Genomic DNA, 19,848 nt, shown 5'->3' with positions numbered 1-19,848 from the left:
ACACCCCCAAAGGCGAGGGAGCAAGGGGACCTCGCCGAGACCCTGGGGAAAGGCTAGGCCCTCTTCCAGGCACCCCACCTTTGGGAGTCCCCGCCTGCTGGGTACAAACACCCCGCAGGGCTCTCACCTCCATCTTGCTGTATATCCAGTGGAGGACTTCCGTCACTTTGGTGTACACGCCGGGTTTGTTTCTCTGGCCACAGCCAATGCCCCAGCTGGTGATTCCTGCCAGGTACCAGCGGTGGTCCTGCTCGCAGACCAGGGGCCCCCCGCTGTCTCCCTACAGGGGAGTGCACGCGCATCAGCAGGGTGAGAGAGGTGGTCCTTGGGCAGGAAACGGTGGGCACCTGACCCTCCGACCCCAAAACCTCAGCCTTCCTCCCTTCCCTTGGGGTCCCAGGGCCTGAGCCCCATGTGGGAGCAGCCTCACCTGGCAGGAATCTCTCCCTCCCTGCAGGTCCCCCGCACACATCATCCTCGGGGTGAGGTAGCTGTTGTAGACCAAGTAGCTGTTACACTTCTTGTAGTCGATGAGGTTGACCTGCACCTCCCGGAGGAAGGGGGATGTCTTCTCTTCAGTGCAGTAGAGGAGAGAGGAGAAGGGAAGGGAGTGAGACTCCGGGCGGCTTTGTGGCCTTCCAGCTGCCCACCCCACACCCCAGACTGGCAGCCTCCCGGGCATGGAGGGCACCATCCCCATGGTAGGCCACCCAGGATGTATGGGCGCATACACCCTCACACCAGACACAACTCACTACACGTAACAGAGACGCACGTACACAGACAAACTCACAGGCCTTTCGGGCTGCCTTACATGCTGCACAATGCCTTTCTGTATCCAAAGCAACGTCAAATAGGTCATTTGTTTCTGGTAACCACGTGCTCTGAGGAGAGCAGGTGTGATGAATCCATTTACAGAAGGAGACATTTAGGGCTGAGAAAGGACTTGCCCACGGTCACCCAGCGAGTCAGTCACAGGCCAAGATCAAAACGAGGCGGCTCCTGGCCAGCCACCGCTCCATCCCACGAGCAGGCCCTGGCACCTGCGGCGGACACAAGCTCACGACTCTCATGGCAAGGCCAGCTGACTGCTGTGCCTTCCTGCCCAGTATACATAATCTCACAGACCGGACACCAGACACGGCCACCCTGTGATCATGATGAAGTGAGGGAAAACCAAACCGCTTCCTAGCCTTGTTTCAGCACAGACAAAACACAAGGTAGGTCAACCCACGAAAGGACCAAACAGCCCCCTGTCCCAGCCAGGATGAGCAGCTGCTGCCTCTTCACCAACTACATCTTTAGACTCAGTCTCTTAACTCTTTCCAAATGAGATTATTAAGATATCCACTCACAGGATCATCCCTGCTTCCTACAAGCAACCAATCTAGAGAAAGACTTCACCTCTTTGAACCCCCTTCAAAGCACCCGAATCCTGTAAGTCCTTTCTGACAGCCTCTTGTCGAGACGCCCCACGGTTCTCCCTGGTGTGAGTTCTCCCTCGGTTCAACGAGCGATGAACCCAGGTCTTTCAAAGACAGGGGTTTTCCTTGTGTTCTTGGCTGGGGCATTGTCACAGCAACTGCTTTGATGTATATGCAGGTGTATATACACACACATTCACACCAAGCCCCACGAATCTATATATCCAAACCCTCATCTAGGTAGACCCTCATCTCTATACCCTGACATATCACCCCCACACACTCTACACAGACACATATGTACACACACACACACACACACACTCTAGCATCTGCCTCTCACCATCTGTCTCCTTGGTCTTGCCGAAGCCTGTGACCCAGCAGGTCTCATTGAGGCTGAAGTTCTGTCCATGCATGGGGAGGCAGGCAGGGTGGACATGTGCTGTGACAAGACCTCAAGACATCAGTGAAGGGACAAGGCTGGAGGTTTTGGCGGGGGGTGTGTGTGGAGGGACAGAAGTACCAATGTCCCAGGACCTCCTCCTTCCCCCCAGAGTACTTCTGAATCTTTCAGGGCCCTGAACGGACCAGGCAAGAAACTCAGTCACTTTATCTTGACCCTCCAGCCTTCAGGGTGCCGTCAGAGTCCCCCAGACATTCAGATTTTTCCGTGGGTGACATGTGGGCAGATGCATATGTCTTGGAAGCTCCCCTGTGCCAAGCTGGTACTGGGTGGCTGAGGGTCTCTTTCTTCAAGAGTGGCTGTCCTGGCTGAGCCTCTTCCATGCCTGTCCCTAAGAGCAAGGAGCAGTGCAGGCTAAATCCCAGGTATTACTGCCATGACGTCTCAGGGGTGTGTCCTGCCTGGTCTGGGGAGGGCACCCCTGGTTGGCCAGGGCCTGAGCCTTTCTCTCCAGGGTGATACAACCTCTCCAAGTGGGGAGAGCGCATCCCTAGAGGCACAGGCCACAAAACTGCTGCTCCCTTGCTCCCACACTCAGAATCATATAGAAGGTGCTGTTGTGCATCAGTTCATAAGCTCCCTCTGAGGACCAGTGTTCCCGTGTGGACTAGAGCATCGACCAATTTGCAAGAAGAAAAGAGGTGATAGAATGTTTGCAGTGTTCACGATTGTTATGCTCACTGCAGCTTCCTGTGCCTAAAACAGTGCCTGACACATAGAAAGTGCTCATAGGAAGGAAGGAAGGAAAGAAGGAAGGAAGGGAGGGAGGGAGGGGAGGAAGGAAGGGAGGGAGGAAGGAAGGAAGGAAGGAAGGAAGGAAGGAAGGAAGGAAGGAAGGAAGGAAGGAAGAAAAAGACCATTTTCTTGAGGGCCTGGAAATCATTCCTTCATGGGGCTTGCATTCATGTGGGTCGGGGGAGGGAGGGATGGAGGGAGGAGAAAGACAGAGGGAGGGAGAATGAATGTAAAATTTTTCTCCTGTAAATTGGGAGTCGAACACATTTCTCTGCTAGAGGGTAAACAAAAAATAAATGAAGGGATGGCATCAATTATTAAGCAAAAACACAAAACATGACTTCTTAAAATAGTGTGTGCCCATTTTAGAGACATGCAGTCTTAAAAACATGTAACACTATTATATATCCTACTCTTTTTATGGGGTAATTAAATTTATCAGTGATCCTCCACAAGTTTCCTCAGCTAGTACTGTGACTTCGAAGTGCTCAGCCTACCAGACAGTTTAAGAAACTCTGCCCTGATCTCTAAACCCAAAATCAGTGCACATGGTCTGACCACAGGACTACATAAATCTAAGCTGTGACTGTCTCAGCCTAGAGATATTCTTCCTTCCCAGGAGAGTGGGAGGGGGTTGGAGCAGCTATCAGAGTCTAGAGAGGGACTGCTGCAGTCTGAAAAGCATAGGTAGTGCTATAATAGCTTTAATTTAGTTTTACAAATTAATTCTATTTGGAATTCCAAATAATATTCAGGGGGTTGGGGGTGACGGCAGGAAAGATCTGGACAGTTAGCCAAATGAAGTCTGGGTTTTACAAGGTTGGGAAGGCCTGTTCTGATCCTTCAGACTGCCTGCCCGCATTTATGTGTGCGTGAGGGGCAGGGCAGGGGCAGCACGGCACCCCCATCTCACCGCCCCAGGCTCCACAGACGAGGCTAGGAGGGGTAGGAGAAGGGCTGAGAGGGCTCGCGCCTGGCGGGTGGTGGGCTTGGCTTCTGCTGGGCTCGGCTCTGGGCCAGCTCCGCCGAACCCAGTCCTGCGTTGGGGTTGGCGTTCTCCGCACACCGCTGTGATGAGCTAACGGCTGTGACTCAGGACCAACACCGCCTCCGTAATTCATGTGCCGGCAAAGGCCCGCTCACAGGCCCAGAGCACCAGAAAGGCTGGACTAAGCAGAGAGCCCTCCAAGACTTCCAGATGCCTCTGTAGCCTGCCAAGACCGATTAGGTGCCTGAATCTGTGCCACCACGGCTCCCCGGGGTGCCGCCGACATCACATCACTAGCTTCTAAGTGGCTGTTTGTGTGTGTCATCCGTTTTGTTCTCTTTGCAGTGGAACTGCAGAGCTGCTATGTAGTAGACACACAGTATTTGATGCGTGAACAAATGGGTGGATGAAGGAATGAAGATAAACTCTGATCTCCTGAGAACTTCAGTAGCATTTCCTTCCTGTAGCCCCATTTGGTCCTCAGCTCCACCCTCAGCTCTCACGGCAGTTAGATGTTTGGATGTGTAGGTACTTCTCTTGTGTTCTCAACTTTGGTGTTGGCAATTTGCCAGCAGAGAGCGGCATGGGAAGAGCATTGCTTAGGAGCCAGACCCAACTGGACCCAGTCTTGGAGCTGCCACTCATTACTGCATGGCCTCGGGGAATTCTCTCTCTCTAAAGCTCCTCTTCTCAAATGTAAAATGAAGTTAATAATAATACCTGCTCCACAGGATGGGTTGTGAAGAGTAAGTGAAATTGTAGACGTAAAATGCCTACCACAGTGTCTGGTCTCTGTTAAGTGCTCGATGTACCAGTGAAACAATTCGATCTGTTTATCTTGATGAAGGCCAGTATCCAAACCCTGGCTCTGTCACCAATTTGCAATGTCAGATGTGTCACTGGGGCAAGTTGGGTTCCAACCTCTGGGTGTCAGTTCCCCTAACTGTAAGACAGAGGTATTCCACTAAATGATCTCTAAAAATCTTTGACGTCCACCATGCTGAAGCTCTGGGCCCTGGGATGGGTCAGTGGATGCTGCTAAGTGTAAAGGCTGGGCCCCAGGGCTGCTAGATGAGCAGTGTGGGGTGTGACAGGCATGGATTCACTCACCGGTCAGAGTCAGGGGCTTGGAGAGCCTCATGAGGGCGATGTCATAGTCGTCCTGGTCGTCCGTGTAGTTGCTGTTGATAATGATCTGGGCAATGGAGGCTCCCTCGGGCAGCTGGTGCAGGTTGTTGGTGCCCACGTACACCTTCCAGCCCTCCAGGATCTTATCCGGGGTCCTGCTAGAGCCACAGAGAGCATGGGCCAGTTACCACATGGCAGAGCCCTCTGGCAGCATCTGCTGCACACAGGGAGCTGCAGCCAGAGCACCACTGGAGGCAGGAGAATGGATGAAATGACCTCTGGAGGGAGCTCTCTATCTTAGCCCAGGGATCTAGGACAATCCCCTACTTCCAAAAAACCGCTCTGAACTGGCGGTTCTGTACCTTACAATAGAAAACGGGAGGGGATGAGTAAGACTTCTGAGACCACTGGCCCCACTGTCTCCTCTGGACACCACCAAGGATCAAATAAGGTGGGTGGGACACATCTCAGTGGTAGTATCCTCAGCAGAAACGGAGCTTTCGACGGGACAAAGTGACCCACTGAAGCCTCACTGCTGGGGAAGCCAGTGCCCCTGAGGCCTCATCTCCGAGCCCTTTCCTGTCCACCAGCTCAAAGGACAGGCCTGGCTGGTGACTGTCAGAAGCTGACTGCACTGCCCTTCCCACAGTCCCCATCCCTCAATTCCTGGGACAGCATTCCTGATGTCTTGGGCTCCTCCCCTCTAACTTCCAGTTTCTGGAAGCAGCAACAAGCCCCAACCCTCTTCATTTCACCCTGTTCTTTAGGGCAGGCTCACAATTCCTTCCTTCTACCTGCCTCTCTCTCTCTCCCTTGGAGCCACCAATAGTATTTTCTCACTCTGTACTGGCTCAGAACAAGTAATCCCAACTCACAGTCCCAGGACCAAATACCAATGGCAAACCATGGTCCTCACCACACACGAGCTGCCCAGCCCGCAGGGGCCAGGCTTACAAACAAAGCCCTCGTCCACAGAGAGAAGTCAGCCTGCCCTCAGCCCTTGCTGGTGTCCCCGACCCTCAGCGGTGTCGCATGACTGCCCCTTGGGCACTTACATGAAGAAGCAGTGGGCGGCGGTGAGCACCCACTGGGCGTCGATCAGCGTGCCCCCACAAATGTGGGTGCGGTCATACTGCAGACTAACTTGCCAAGGCCACTTGCTCTCTGGGGCCAGCGCCCCTCCCACGATCCGCCCGGTCAGGGCCCTCAGTCCACAGTCTGGGGAGTAGTAGAAGAGATGAGCTAGTATGAACTCAGCTTTGCTCAGAGCTGCAACCATGCTCCCAGGCCCAGGGAACCTCAGGCAGCCGCATCCTGAGGGTACCACCCACCCATGGAGGCCGCTTTGCTCACTTAATCTGATGCAGCGCAGCTGCTTCCTGCCAACACAGAGCTCCCACAGGGTGGGTTAGCTTTCTGGGATCATCCAGTGGGTAGTTTGGTCCTAGGAAAGATCCTCTTTCCTCCCACTCATTCATTCTTCCATTCTTCCATAATTTGATAAATGCTTCCTAAATACCTCATGCTTTGGGCACTGTGCCAGGCATTAGGATCACAACGGTGAATCCCAGCGCTGCTGTCGGGACCTCGCGGAAGCAGACCAAGTCTAACATGACCCTGAATTGGTAAGCACTGTGAGGGAGATCGTTTCAAAACAAAGGAGAAAAGCCCTTCCCATGATGCACAGGTAGGTGGTGCCCACATGTTTCCTCAATGGGTCATTTCATGCTGTTGGGGACCCTGCACCCCAAGCGAACATTTCCAAACACGTTCTGGAGTGAGTCCTCCCCCCAAATCACGGACAGAGTTTGTTCACATGTGTGTTCTTTCTTTGAAGGAGAGAGTGAAGAGCCAGCGGTGGTCTGAGGGGGCTCCATCCACAGCCCCGTGCCCGCCTGCTCAGGGGAGCACCCCACCTGGTCATCATGAGAACACAGCACTCATGGACCAGTTAACAGTTTGGGCTTTGGGGTCAGAGCCAAGGTCCAATACCAGCTCCTTACCTACCAGTGGTCTGACCTTAAGTAAGGCAAAATTTTCAGTCTCTTTTCAGTAAGCGGGCAATAATGGCACCTACCTCGTGAGAATTAAATGTAATCACGTTTGTAAAGCCATAGGCGCAGTGGCTTGGCATCCAGTGTGCTCCGTAAATGTTGGCACTGGATCCAGCTCCACGTCTATTGATAGCAGAGCTTTAAGCTGGCCCTGACGTGCTCTCCCAGTCCTCTGCCCTCTGCCCAGAACCCAGGAGACTTGAATGGTGAGGTTGCTGGGCTAAGCAGAGTCAGGAGAAGGGGAAATGCTACCCTGAGAATGTCCATCCAGGTGCCTTACAGGGACCCTGGCCCTGAAGCAGGCCTGCTGCTTCAGCCCCTCTTCCTGGCTTGGACACCCAGGGCTGGCCCTCTCCCTCATAGGGACCCTACCGCTCTGCCCACTGACTCCCACCCCACACAGGCCACTATCCAGGAGAAAGGGCATCTTCTTACCGGGACACTGGAGAGTCACGTACTGCTGGGAAGGGCATTCAGACCTGCAGGAGGAAACACAAAGATGAGAAAAGGGCACATTAGCTGGCTCCTCCAGGAAGCCTTCCGTGATTGGCTCCTGCTAAGTCTCATCCCATCCCCTCTGCACAAGAATATGGAGTTTCTTTTCTTTCTTTCTTTTTTTTTTTTTTGTAACATCTTTACTGGAGTATAATTGCTTTACAATGTTGTGTTCGTTTCTGCTGTATAACAAAGTGAATCAGCTATATGTATACAGATATCCCCCATCCCCTCCCTCTTGCGTCTCCCTCCCACACTCTCTATCCCACCCCACTAGATGGTCACAAAGCATCGAGCTGATCTCCCCATGCGATGCAGCTGCCCCCCACTAGCTATCTATTTTACATTTGGTAGTGTATACATGTCAATGCTACTCTCTCACTTCGTCCCAGCTTTCCCTTCCCCCTTCCCATGTCCTCAAGTCCATTCTCTATGTCTGTGTCTTTATTCCTGTCCTCCCTTAGGTTCATGAGAACCTTTTTTTTTTTTTAGATTCTGTATATATGTGTTAGCATATGGTATTTGTTTTTCGCTTTCTGACTTACTTCACTCTGTATGACAGACTCTAGGTCCATCCACCTCACTACAAATAACTCAATTTCGTTTCTTTTTATGGCTGAGTAATATTCCATTGTATATATGTGCCACATCTTCTTTATCCATTCATCTGTCGATGGACACTTAGGTTGCTTCCATGTCCTGGCTATTGTAAATAGAGCTGCAATGAACATTGTGGTACATGACTCTTTTTGAATTATGGTTTTCTCAGGGTATATGCCCAGTAGTGGGATTGCTGGGTCGTATGGTAGTTCTATTTTTAGTTTTTTAAGGAACCTCCATACTGTTCTCCATACTGGCTATATCAATTTACCTTCCCACCAACAGTGCAAGAGGGTTCCCTTTTCTCCACACCCTCTCCAGCATTTATTGTTTGTAGATTTTTTGATGATGGCCATTCTGACCAGTGTGAGGTGATACCTCATTGTAGGCTTGATTTGCATTTCTCTAATGATTAGTGATGTTGAGCGTCTTTTCATGTGTTTGTTGGCCATCTGTGTATCTTCTTTGGAGAAATGTCTATTTAGATCCCATTTTTGGATTGGGTTGTTTGTTTTTTTGATATTGAGCTGCATGAGCTGCTTGTATATTTTGGAGATTAATCCTTTGTCAGTTCCTTCATTTGCAGCTATTTTCTCCCATCTGAGGGTTGTCTTTTCGTCTTGTTTATGGTTTCTTTTGCTATGCAAAAGCTTTTGTTTCATTAGGTCACATTTGTTTCTTTTTGTTTTTATTTCCATTTCTCCAGGAGCTGGGTCAAAAAGGATCTTGCTGTGATTTATGTCATAGAGTGTTCTGCTTATGTTTTCCTCTAAGAGTTTTATGGTGTCTGGCCTTACATTTGGGTCTTTAATCCATTTTGAGTTTATTTTTGTGTACAGTGTTAGGAAGTGTTCTAATTTCATTCTTTTACATGTAGCTGTCCAGTTTTCCCAGCACCACTTATTGAAAAGGTTGTCTTTTCTCCATTGTATATTCTTGCCTCCTTTATCAAAGATAAGGTGACCATATGTGCGTGGGTTTATCTCTGGGCTTTCTATCCTGTTCCATTGAGGTATATTTCTGTTTTTGTGCCAGTACCATATTGTCTTGATTACTGTAGCTTTGTAGTATAGTCTGAAGTCTGGGAGCCTGATTCCTCCAGCTCCATTTTTCTTTCTCAAGATTGCTTTGGCTATTCGGGGTCTTCTGTGTTTCCATACAAATTGTGAAATTTTTTCGTTCTAGTTCTGTGAAAAAAAGCCAGTGGTAGTTTGATAGGGATTGCATTGAATCTGTAGATTGCTTTGGGTAGTAGAGTCATTTTCACAATGTTGATTCTTCCAATCCAAGAACATGGTATATCTCTCCATCTGTTTGTATCATCTTTAATTTCTTTCATCAGTGTCTTATAGTTTTCTGCATACAGGTCTTTTGTCCTCTTAGGTAGGTTTATTCCTAGGTATTTTATTCTTTTGTTGCAGTGGTAAATGGGAGTGTTTCCTTAATTTCTCTTTCAGATTTTTCATCATTAGTGTATAGGAATGCCAGAGATTTCTGTGCATTAATTTTGTATCCTGCTACTTTACCAAATTCATTGATTAGCTCTAGTGGTTTTCTGGTAGCACCTTTAGGATTCTCTATGTATAGTATCATGTCATCTGCAAACAGTGACAGCTTTACTTCTTCTTTTCTGATTCGGATTCCTTTTATTTCTTTTTCTTCTCTGTTGCTGTGGGTAAAACTTCCAAGACTATGTTGAATAATAATGGTGAGAGTGGGCATCCTTGTCTTGTTCCTGATTTTAGAGGAAATGGTTTCAGGTTTTCCACCATTGAGAATGACGTTGGCTGTGGGTTTGTCATATATGGCCTCTATTATGTTGAGGTAAGTTCCCTCTATGACTACTTTCTGGAGAGTTTTTCTCATAAATGGGTGTTGAATTTTGTCAAAAGCTTTTTCTGCATCTATTGAGATGATCATATGGTTTTTCTCCTTCAGTTTGTTAATACGGTGTATCACATCGATTGATTTGCGTATATTGAAGAATCCTTGCATTCCTGGGATAAACCCCACTTGAAGGTGGAGATTCTGACCCTTCTCCCTCCCAGTGGGACGGACCCTTCCAGTGCCTCTTCTGCAGGAACGGGGATGGCTTAGTGCAAACCATGCCCAGTCTTCCCCCAACGTCCGCTCTTCTGCGGCAGATTGCACATATTGGCAGGTCCATGGCCTTTGAACTCATGACTTCACTGTCCCAGCATCTTTCCCCAGCTAAACAGGTGACCCAACATTCCTCTGACAGTTGCTCAATGTCCAGCCGGCAACGTAGCATGCGAACCACCCAGCACAAAGCAGACATCCAGGAGGGAGCTCATTGCCTCCCTTCTCTCCCCATGCCTACTTCTCCCACAGCCTGGTTTCTTCCCTCCCCTCCCCAAGGTAAACACTGCTATAGCTGGTGGGCCACCCTCCCCACTCCTCCCCTTCACCCAGTGGTGGTGGGAAAGAGCAGCTGCAGTGCAAAGATGACATCCCCCCCCAGGGGGATGGCGACGCTCCTCAGATGGGCCTCCCTGCCCCTGACTACCTGCACCTGGCACTCCCCCTGCTGAAGCTCCCCCGCCCCATTCGCCACCCCGGTGATGTTTCCCCCTTTCCACCCCAAGCCCCCTCCCTGCAGCAGCTTTCAGTCCAAACATCAGGCTGACCAGTGGCCCCGAGGTTTATTCACTGTCTCTGGCAACCAGGTAAACTCTTGGGGGCCCCTCTGACCTTGAGGTGCTCTGTGCACCCAGCTTCGACTGCTTTCAAGTCAGGAGGCAGGTAGTGAATGAGAGCTGTTTCTGAGATGCTCTTGACATTCACGAGGGACTCCTGGAGGTGGGGTCCCAGAAAGGCCGAGGGAGAGGGGCTCCCTGACTCGGAGCACTCCTTCACTCCCCTGCTCACAGCTGACAGCCTGGCCCGCCTCACACACCTGTAGACGCTCTCCTGGAAGGTGGAGCTATATTTGGAGACTGAGAAACTGCTGTCAAAATTCCTGTTGGTCACCTTGGCTGTCTGGTAAGCACTGCAAGGGAAGAGAGGGAAAAAGAATGAACCTCCTTGAGGCAGCGCACACCCATGGTTCCCCAGCCAGCATGAAGGTCCCAAGCGAGCCCTGCTGCAGAGGCCAGAGGCAGTTAAAACCCAACAATCTCAGACCCCACCCACATATTCCACCACTGCCCCCTACTAGCCCTACGCTCTAACCCGGTAGTTTTCAAAGTGTGGTCCAATCCCAGGGGACAATGTTAGCACTGCCTGGGAAGTTGTTAGAAATGCAAATTCTTGGGCCCTGTTCCAGACCTACCAAATCAAGAATTCTGGTTTTCCGTTTTAACAAGCTCTCCAGGTGATTCTGATGCGCTCTCAAGTTTGAGAAACACTGACCTAGCCCTTTTCTATCCAGACTGTGACCCATGGACTGACAGCAGCAGTATCACCCCAGACCCGCTGAGCCAGACTCTGCATTTTAAAGATCCTCATATTATGGGTTTGCACATTAAAGCCTGAGAACCATTTGGCTTTTAGACCACAGCGTGCCTAAGTATCACCCCCGGGTGCTGTTAAGCAGGTTTGAAATCCTAATCCCAGAGATTCTGATTTCAGGGTGCATTTTAACAAGCACCCCAGGTGATTCTGCTGTGGGTGATCCATGGACTGCTATCTGCGTGGCCCTTCGGTGTGTTTCTAGAACACGGGACACCCTTGCATTACAGCATGCCTTTGCGGGCACTGTCCCTCTACCCAGGGGCCTCGTCCATGCTCTGCTGACATCCAGGCACAGTCAGGCACCCTCTCCGGTGTGTGTGCATAATGCTTCCCACGTGTTCTTTCCACTACACATCACACGGTGCTGTGATTATTGGTTGAAGCCTCTCTCGCCCACACCATACCAGAGATTGTCCAAGGGCAGGGATCTTGTCTGGGTGAATGGCTTAGACATAATAAAAGCTCGATGAATGTTCTTTGAATAAATGACACTATCTATTGAAGCCCAAGGGAAGTTCGCATTTGCAGAAGGTCACACAACTCAATGATAAACGATGTCCGTTGTCTTCCAACTAGATCACCCAGGTCGTCTTTCACAGATGGGGACTCTGAGGCTGAGGTAGGGGCAGAGAACTGGTTCTAAGTCCTCGTCCCCAAGCCCTGGTGTTCTAGGTGGTTTCCACAGTGAGATCCTAAATAAACCTTTCTCGTTACAACTTCACGCACGTTGGTGAACCCCCGAACTACTTGGTTTGGAACCCAGACCAAGAGGGAGGATGGAGGTGACTATGTGGCCTGCCAACCGGGGGCTCCTTCGAGGGGGAAGGTCACGGTAAACCCCACTCCCTACTCCACCCACTGGTACCAGCTTCTTGTTTCAGATCTGTAGAGCCAAAGATGCTAATGACTTTACCTAGCCACGTCTGCCCATCTCGTTCCTTGTTTGATGCATTCTAGCCCAAGCCGCAGCTGCTTTTCCTCAAAGTCCACTGAAGGGTTTGCACAGCCTGAGTTGCTGGTTCCCAGGTGTGAGGAGAAGACGAGACCTGCCCAAATGCCTACCCACCTCACAGGGCCTCCGCGACCACTGAATGCGAGCGTGGGCACGAGGGCGCTTTGATGCAAAAAACCATACAGGAACATCATCCTGCTGCAGATCTGCAAATAACTACTTTGGCCTCCTGGAAACAGCTTGTCCCCAGACTTGGGCTCCTCAGGCCACTGTCTCTTTGAATAATTCAAGTGTGCTATGAGCTAGTGACCTCAGCCCTGGTCCCCAAGAGTCTTTTTAATATGTGTTTCCATCAATGATCCTGAGATGCCCTTGGTGAAGAGTCTGACACCCCTGAAGCTGGGACTCATGGGGGAGGTTTACCTCTTGAAACCCAGCTGCTGGCAGGTCTTCTTCGAGTAGAAATCATTCCAGCTGTCACTGCAGATGGGAAGCCACTTATGGGAGGATCCAGAGTAGATTTTAAGCAGAGACTTGTCCCAGTCAAACCTCACTGCAGGGCAAAAAAAGGTCAAGGCAGGTCCTCAGCACCGGGAAGCTCCAAGTTCTTGAGGAATGAACTGAGTAAGGCTCTGAGATGCTCCTGTCCTAAGGCTTCTCACTGAGGCCTTGCAAACAGCCGGGAGCTTGGCCCGGGATGGGATGGTCATCAGCCAGTGCTCAGAGCCCAAGATGCTCAGTAAGGGCAGAGCCAAGGTAAGGGGCTGGGGCGGGGCAGAAAGAGCTCTCCATCCGACGGGACCCACAGCCGTCACTGGGAGAAGGGGTGTGCACTGCCAGGAGCTATCACCCCAAGAGGGCAGTGATGTGCCCAAATAAGAGAGGGACAAGGGGAGTGATGATCCAACTGAGTGCTCGCTAGACAGGCTCAGTCACAGATGGATGTGGTCATGGGCAAGGACACACATGAACACACAGGTGGAAAGGGCCAGATGTGCACCCACAGACACCCACATTAGGGCTGTACATGGACAACACAAGTAAAAACCACTGAGGACCAGCGCTCAAAGAGATCTTTGTGCTCATAAAAGCCTTCATTTACAAACTGACCTTCATGGAACCATAGGGGTGGCAGGTCAGAGGTCACCTGCTGGGCACATGGACAGAGCTCTGGACCCCACACCTGCCTCCAGCCAGAGCAGCCCTGCTTTGCTCAGTCTGGTAGCTGCGAGCTGTCAGATTGTATCCGAGAACCACTAATCTTGTCCAATCCACTCATTTTCCAAGTTAGGAAACTGAAGACCAGAGAAGGTAAGTGATTAACCCAAGTCACACAGCACTCAAAGCCAGGTTCCAAACCCCAGCCTGCTGTAACTAGAACCCTCTGAGTCTCTCTCCATTGCCTCCCATTTGAGCTGATACCCAGTTTGCAGTCCCCAGAGTGCACGTGCGCAGGTGTGCATGCGCTCACGCGTGCGCGTGCGCACGCACACGCACACACACGCACACACACACACACACACACACACACACGCACATCCGGCCTCCTTACCACAGCCCAGCTCGTCGCTCTTCAGTTTACAGTCCACGACCCCATCACAGCGCACAGCATGCTTGGGGCAGCTCTCTACGGGCTCCTTGTACTTGATGCCTATGTGGCCCTGCCAGAAGTAGACTGAAAAAAATGAAGCAGAAGCCAGGTCACTGCCAGCCCCAGAGAGACATGACACTAAGCGGCCCAAGGCCCTGGGTGTTCCGAGACACTGATCTGCAATCCCTCCTGGACTCTGGGTCTCTCGTCCCCCATCTGTATGGAGAGAAAGGCTGCTCAGGAATGCTCTGGAATGCTCCAGAAAGCTTCTGCAAGCAGGGCAGCACTCAAGAGCGGCCACCCAGAGAGGGAGGGAGGGAGGGAGGGAGGTGTGGGAGGGAGACGGTTACTACTCTGGGAGCTCCCCTGCCCTACGTGCCGGCCAGAGTGGTGGTCAGAGAAAGCCCTTCCTCCACCATCCCAGAGGCCCCTTCTCAGAGCCACTCTGGCATCCCTCCACCTCTGTGCCCTGTGGGCTGTAGCAGAGACATTTCCATCTTCAGTCATACACTTGCAACCACTACCTGTCCTGTCTTCGCAAAGGCTGTCCTCCCAGCCTCAGAAGCTCCTGGATTTTCTTCCTGCTCCCTCTTCTCTAAACAAGGGATGTCCTCTTGCCTCAGTTCTTGCCCCATTACTTGTCTTGATGCCTTCAAATGTCTTCCCACTCCGCGAGCAACTCTAGGTGGCTGATTCCTAAATGTACAAGTTGGGCTGAAAAGCCGACAGCTTTACAAACCATATGTGAAAATCAGCTTCATGACTTCTTCTAAGACCCATCTCTTTCCAAACTAGGAACCGTCATCCCTCCTGCCCGGAAACACCTCCCCTTGGATGCCTAAGAAACCCCGGTTCTGACTCCTCACCCTGCCTCTTGTCTGCAACCTGTTCCTCAGCCCTCACATATCCCACTGGTCCCACTATGCTCTCCGTCACCCCGGGTGCAGGTCAGCCTTGTGTGACTGCTCCTTCCAAGACCAGACACCAATCCCTCCTAACCTCTTGGACTTCCCCCTCCTCTCTGTGCCCTGGTCCTTCCCTCTCCCACGTCCTGGGCACTGAGGCTCCTGGGATCACTTGGATGTGTAGCAGAGAGAGCTCTCAGGGGGCGGAGGCTCTAGTCCTGACCCCACTGCACAGCTGCTCAGTGACCACTTCCCTGGGAAATCCGGAGGTCAGGGGGCTTCAGGGAATGCTGTGAAATCATGCTGAGCACCTGCCCTCAGTTGCCGTCTCCCCCCTCCATGGGTTATTTCCTACTGGAGCAGATGTCCCACGTGGGGAAGGGAGGCAGCCGGGTGGGGCACCCCAGCGGGAGGTTCACATGCCTGCCACGTGGCGGCAGGTTCCGTGTTGATGCCTTCACGTGCATTGTCAGGCAGGAGGGGAAACTGAGGCTCGGGAAGTTAATTAACTTGATGAAGCCACACAGCTGGTAAGTGGCAGAGCCGAGATGCTTCGGCAGGTCTGTCTGGTCCCAAAGCCATACTCCTTGTTTGTTTGTTTGTTTTACTTTTATTTGTATTTATTTTTTGCGGCATTTATTCCCAGGCCATACGTTTTTGTTTCTTCAGTTTCTTCTGAGATATCTTCTTCTTCTGGGCAACCTCCCCTTCTGGTTTAGGAACAATCTGTTCTTTTTCTAAGGATCATCTCAATGTGGCAGGGAGAGCTCACGTATGGGTTGATCCGACCACGAGCTCTGTAAGTTCTGAGCCGCACCTTGGGGGTTTTGTTCACCTGGATGTGCTCAATGACCAGAGAATCTACATCTAAGCCCTTAAGCTCAGCATCACTCTCTGCATTTTTGAGCATGTGCAGTGAAAATTCAACACTCCTTCTGGGCCACCAACCCTGCGTCCAGCCCCACCGTTTGGCCTGGGCACACCTACCAACTCCACCATTGTAACGACGGAGTGGCACACGTTGCCTCTTTAAAGTGACATCCTTCAGGTACTTGGTGGCTTTTCGGATATGCATACCCTTAATGGCCTGGGCAGTTTCACAAGTGTTCTTAAAGTGAACACGAAGATTTGAACCTCTTGACTTGCATGACTTTGTGGGGTTTTCTGGGTCAAGTGAAGAGCGAACCATTTTTAGAGGTCACCTCAGGCCACTTACCGGAAAAGGAAACATAAAAGCCATACTTTTAACCAGCACATAACTTCTTCCCACGCAATCCTCTCCCTCAAACAGCCCTGCCCTTCGCCACCCCTGCTGCCTCTTTAACAGAATCCTTACCCCGCAGCCTGGCATTTAAAGCTCTCTACAATGTGGCCCAGCCACGCCCAACCAAACGATAGCCCTCAGGTCCCCAATTGAATATTCTCTCTGGTTAAGTGGGTCCCTTCCCTCTCCCCATGCCAACTTGCCCAACTGCCCCCTACATTTCCTGCAGCTCCTCGTCCTGCTCAGATGCCCTGCCCAAGATGCACCCCCGCCATCTTCTAGGTCCTCATCTGGCCCCATGGCCTTTATGAGCTGTCCCCTGCCACCCCAGCCCATACAGCTGTCCTCTCTTGCTGATGGTCACACTCAAATCCACTTGGTCTAAATCATTTCCACCTACGTCCCCCAGGAGACTGTACTCTCCCTGAGGACAGGGTGGTGTGATGTGTGATCCCCTTTGCTCCCTCCTAAGATTTCCCACTGTGCTGGGCTCAGAGTGGACTCCCTGGCAGGGAGTCCAGGGACATGTCTTGAGTATCTCTCCCAAAGGAGGGCGTGGAATTGAGGGAGCCTGGACCCCTGAACACTTTATCCCATTGACTAAAAATGCCTGGGGACTTTTCCTAATCGATGTTTTTATGTTTGTTTTTTAAATAACTAACTTTATTTTAGAGTGGGATTTTGTGCCAGGCATTATGCCAGTAGCTCATTTATTCCTTATAACCCAGTGAAATCTTTAGGAAATTTTACTGAGCACATAATAAGTTGAATGAATGAATTTAATCCCATTTGAAGAAACAGAAACTGAGCTCAGACTGGTTAACTACTCGCCCAAGTAAGTAACACAGATGGGACCCAAGCCAGGTTCCTCTGACTTCCCACCCTCTCGATCCAGCTACCTCCAAGGGGCCTGGAGGTGCCATGGTCCAAGGCCATTTGCAGGAGTGTCCCTTTGTGGACATGGCAGCCGGTGAGTATGTGTTCCCCACTCCTCTCCCTGCTGCGTGTCCCCATCCCTGAACCCCACTGCACCCCGCAGTGACCAGAGCCCAGCCCTGCTCCCTCTGTTAAACTCACAGAGAATGATGAGTGACACCACGAGGGCAATGAGGAGGAAGATACATCCGATGAGCAGCACCAGCTTCAGGCCCTTCTGCCTGGTGAACTTGGGCAAGTGGATACCTGGGAACAGGCCAGAAGTAGGGGAGGGTGAGGCTGTTGGAGGGGAGTCTGGCACAATGGATGAGGGAGAAGGAAAGAAAGCTGGCCCAGGAGGGCCCTGTTAGGCCCACTCCACCCAGAATATGGCACCGCCCCTGCCTGAAACCAAGCTCCCTTTTACTCAGCATCTACTGTGGGCCAGCTAGGCATTTGCGTGTGTTATCTCATTTAATTCTGACAGCAACTGTGTGCGCTGGGTATCATTACGCCCATTTTATAGATGGGGAAACTGAGGTTCGTGGATGTTAAATAACTTGCTCAAGCTTACTTGGCTAGTGAGTGGCAGAGTAGGGATTCAAATGAAATGTGTCCGATCCCAAAGGTCTCCACACCAAAGTGCCTCACTGGTCCTGCAAAGGGCAAGACTGGGCCCCAAATCTGGGATGCTCCTCCAGTCCTGTTTATATTGCAGTGCTGGGGCAGGAGGACAGGAGGAGGGCAAAGTTGGGATTGGCAGAAAGGCTGCTTCCCTAAGGGCAGAGCCAGTCCCTGAGGACCATTTGACGTCTCTGTCTCCCTATTAGCTGACTCCTATAAGCCAGCTTGGGAAGTTGGGGGTGGGGCATGCCTGCCTGATCAGAATCTCTCTCTTTGCCCCTCTACCCACAGATGAGCCCATGATCATGACTGTACTCCAGTGCAGACCCCAGCTTCCCTGGAAGACCCCCAAGGCAGCCCAAGGAAAGAACCCTGGTTTCTAACCAGGAGCCCTGGCTCTCAAAATCTGCACCTTGACCCAGACTGAGCAGCCTCCAAAGTTACATCTGCTTTGTCGGTCCTGGTTTCTTATCCTCTACCCCATTTGCTGCAATTTCCCACTGCCTTGGGTTTGCATGTCATGGTTCCTTTCTGTCCCCTCCTCCCCAGGTCCCCCACTGCCCACCCAGACCATCCCCCCTCCTTCCCAGTCATCGTTATTCAAGAGCTAGAGGAGGAGCAGAGAGTGGCAACTTGGAGGTTCCCCCCCACTGCACCCCCCTCCGCCCTTGGACTGCTTCCCTGTTCCTCTTGCCTTCCCTGCGGGAGCCCCTTTACCTGGGCTCTCCCTGGTGGCCCTGGCGGCCCTGGCAGCTGGTGTGGACCTGGCAGGAGATGCCTCGACAGGAACGGCCCTCACTGGTGTGGCTCTAACAAGGTATACTCTCGCTGGAGACGATGTCATGGAGGCTGACATGGCAGACGATGAACCGCCGGGCGATGACCTGGAAGGTGATACCCGGGCTGGGTATGCACAGGCCAGCGATGCCCCGGCTGGAGGCGTCCTTGCCGGGGAGGCATTCTGAAAGCAGAGTGAAAGCCATCCCTCAGGCTGCTCCCCACTGCCAACCCACCCAGCTGTCAGCCCTGCTGGGCCAGGAGATAGATGCCCTGGAGCAGGCGGCTAGCGGGTGAACAGACCTCCCACACAGGGAAGAGAATGTCCAGGGATGGATGAAAACTCAAAGAGCCTGCGGTACCCTACTCCCTGCGGTCTCTCCCCATCACAGGGACCTGCGGAGGTGGGCAGAGGGCTGTGGGTCATCTGCCTGGGGTATGGGGGCACCTGCTTTGGCTACACATGTCTAGGGAGCCTCAGAAAAGAGGTTGCTGGACCGGACCCTCACTCTGAGCGGGAAGTAACCACCCTTTCTGCCCTCTTCACTCCCCTGCAACCTGCCCTTCTGTGTATGTGTATTATATTATAAAACATCATTCTTACAATGAGCTGTCATCGAAAAGTGTGAAAGCACTACCTAAGGAAAGCCCTGACCTGCCTTGTACCCCACTGTTCTCAGTAACACAGGAAGTCACACACACGCGCGCACGCACACACCCCCCTCCCGCAATACATCAGGGAAAAAGGAGAGGCAAGATGAAGGGGAAGGAGGTGACCAAGGTCCTTAACCTTCCTCAGCTGTAGGTGGAGTGATTTTTTCATTTAGATTTAGCACTTTAATCTGTAATTACAGAGGACTTATTCCCTGAGTGCTTTATGTATTTACTCACTTGATCTTGAGAACAACCCTATGAGGTAGGAACTCTTATTATCCCCATTTTGCATCAGGGGAAACAGAGGCAGAGAGATTCAGTAACTTGATCAAACTCTCAGAGTTAGAGTGGCAGAGACAGGATTTGAGCCCAGAAAGTGGGGCTGTGGAGGCCACACTCAACCACCAGGCTTTGCTGCCTCTCTGAGGAGGGATGCATGAGATAATGCAGCAGTGGCCAGAGCAGGCAATCAGTGAACACCAGTACTGTTCCTTCCTGGAGGGTCTAAGCCTTTGGGTGCACTGAATCTGGGATTGGGAGCTGGTGGGCAGCCAGGGCTGATGGAAAGTCCTTGAGCAGCCTCTACTGGTGGCCAAGCCCTGGTCTGCAGGAACCCCAGTCCCTGTCACCAGATTAGGCATCCTCTCTCCTCCCTCTGCCCACCCTCACACCATTTCTGCTTTCTAAGCCCCCCTCTAGGTGTCCCCAGAACAGCAGGGGGAGCTGGGAACTGACCTGGCCACGTCTGCCCCTCACTATCATTTCTGCTGAACACTGACTGGATACCCAGGAGGGCAGCCGAGGA

At 51.7% G+C, this 19,848-nt stretch overlaps 1 protein-coding gene and 1 pseudogene across 1 annotated transcript in view; both read right to left on the bottom strand.

Annotated features, from left to right (window-relative positions):
• The window catches only part of TMPRSS13 (transmembrane serine protease 13), a 52,879-nt gene that overhangs the window by 29,802 nt on the left and 3,229 nt on the right, over positions 1–19,848 (bottom strand). Inside the window, 11 exon segments of the mRNA XM_007456336.1 lie at positions 128–280; positions 431–573; positions 1,768–1,866; positions 4,721–4,893; positions 5,794–5,956; positions 7,228–7,271; positions 10,805–10,897; positions 12,737–12,866; positions 13,866–13,988; positions 17,151–17,255; positions 18,330–18,573. Coding sequence (XP_007456398.1) covers positions 128–280; positions 431–573; positions 1,768–1,866; positions 4,721–4,893; positions 5,794–5,956; positions 7,228–7,271; positions 10,805–10,897; positions 12,737–12,866; positions 13,866–13,988; positions 17,151–17,255; positions 18,330–18,573 — 1,470 coding nt within the window.
• LOC103073222 (60S ribosomal protein L17 pseudogene) lies at positions 15,446–15,998 on the bottom strand (annotated as a pseudogene).

The sequence above is a fragment of the Lipotes vexillifer genome, unplaced genomic scaffold (assembly GCF_000442215.2).
Source record: "Lipotes vexillifer unplaced genomic scaffold, Lipotes_vexillifer_v1.1 scaffold753, whole genome shotgun sequence".
Taxonomy (NCBI): domain Eukaryota; kingdom Metazoa; phylum Chordata; class Mammalia; order Artiodactyla; family Lipotidae; genus Lipotes; species Lipotes vexillifer.
The sequence above is the reverse complement of the archived record's forward strand: the minus strand, read 5'-3'. Positions and strand labels throughout refer to the sequence as shown.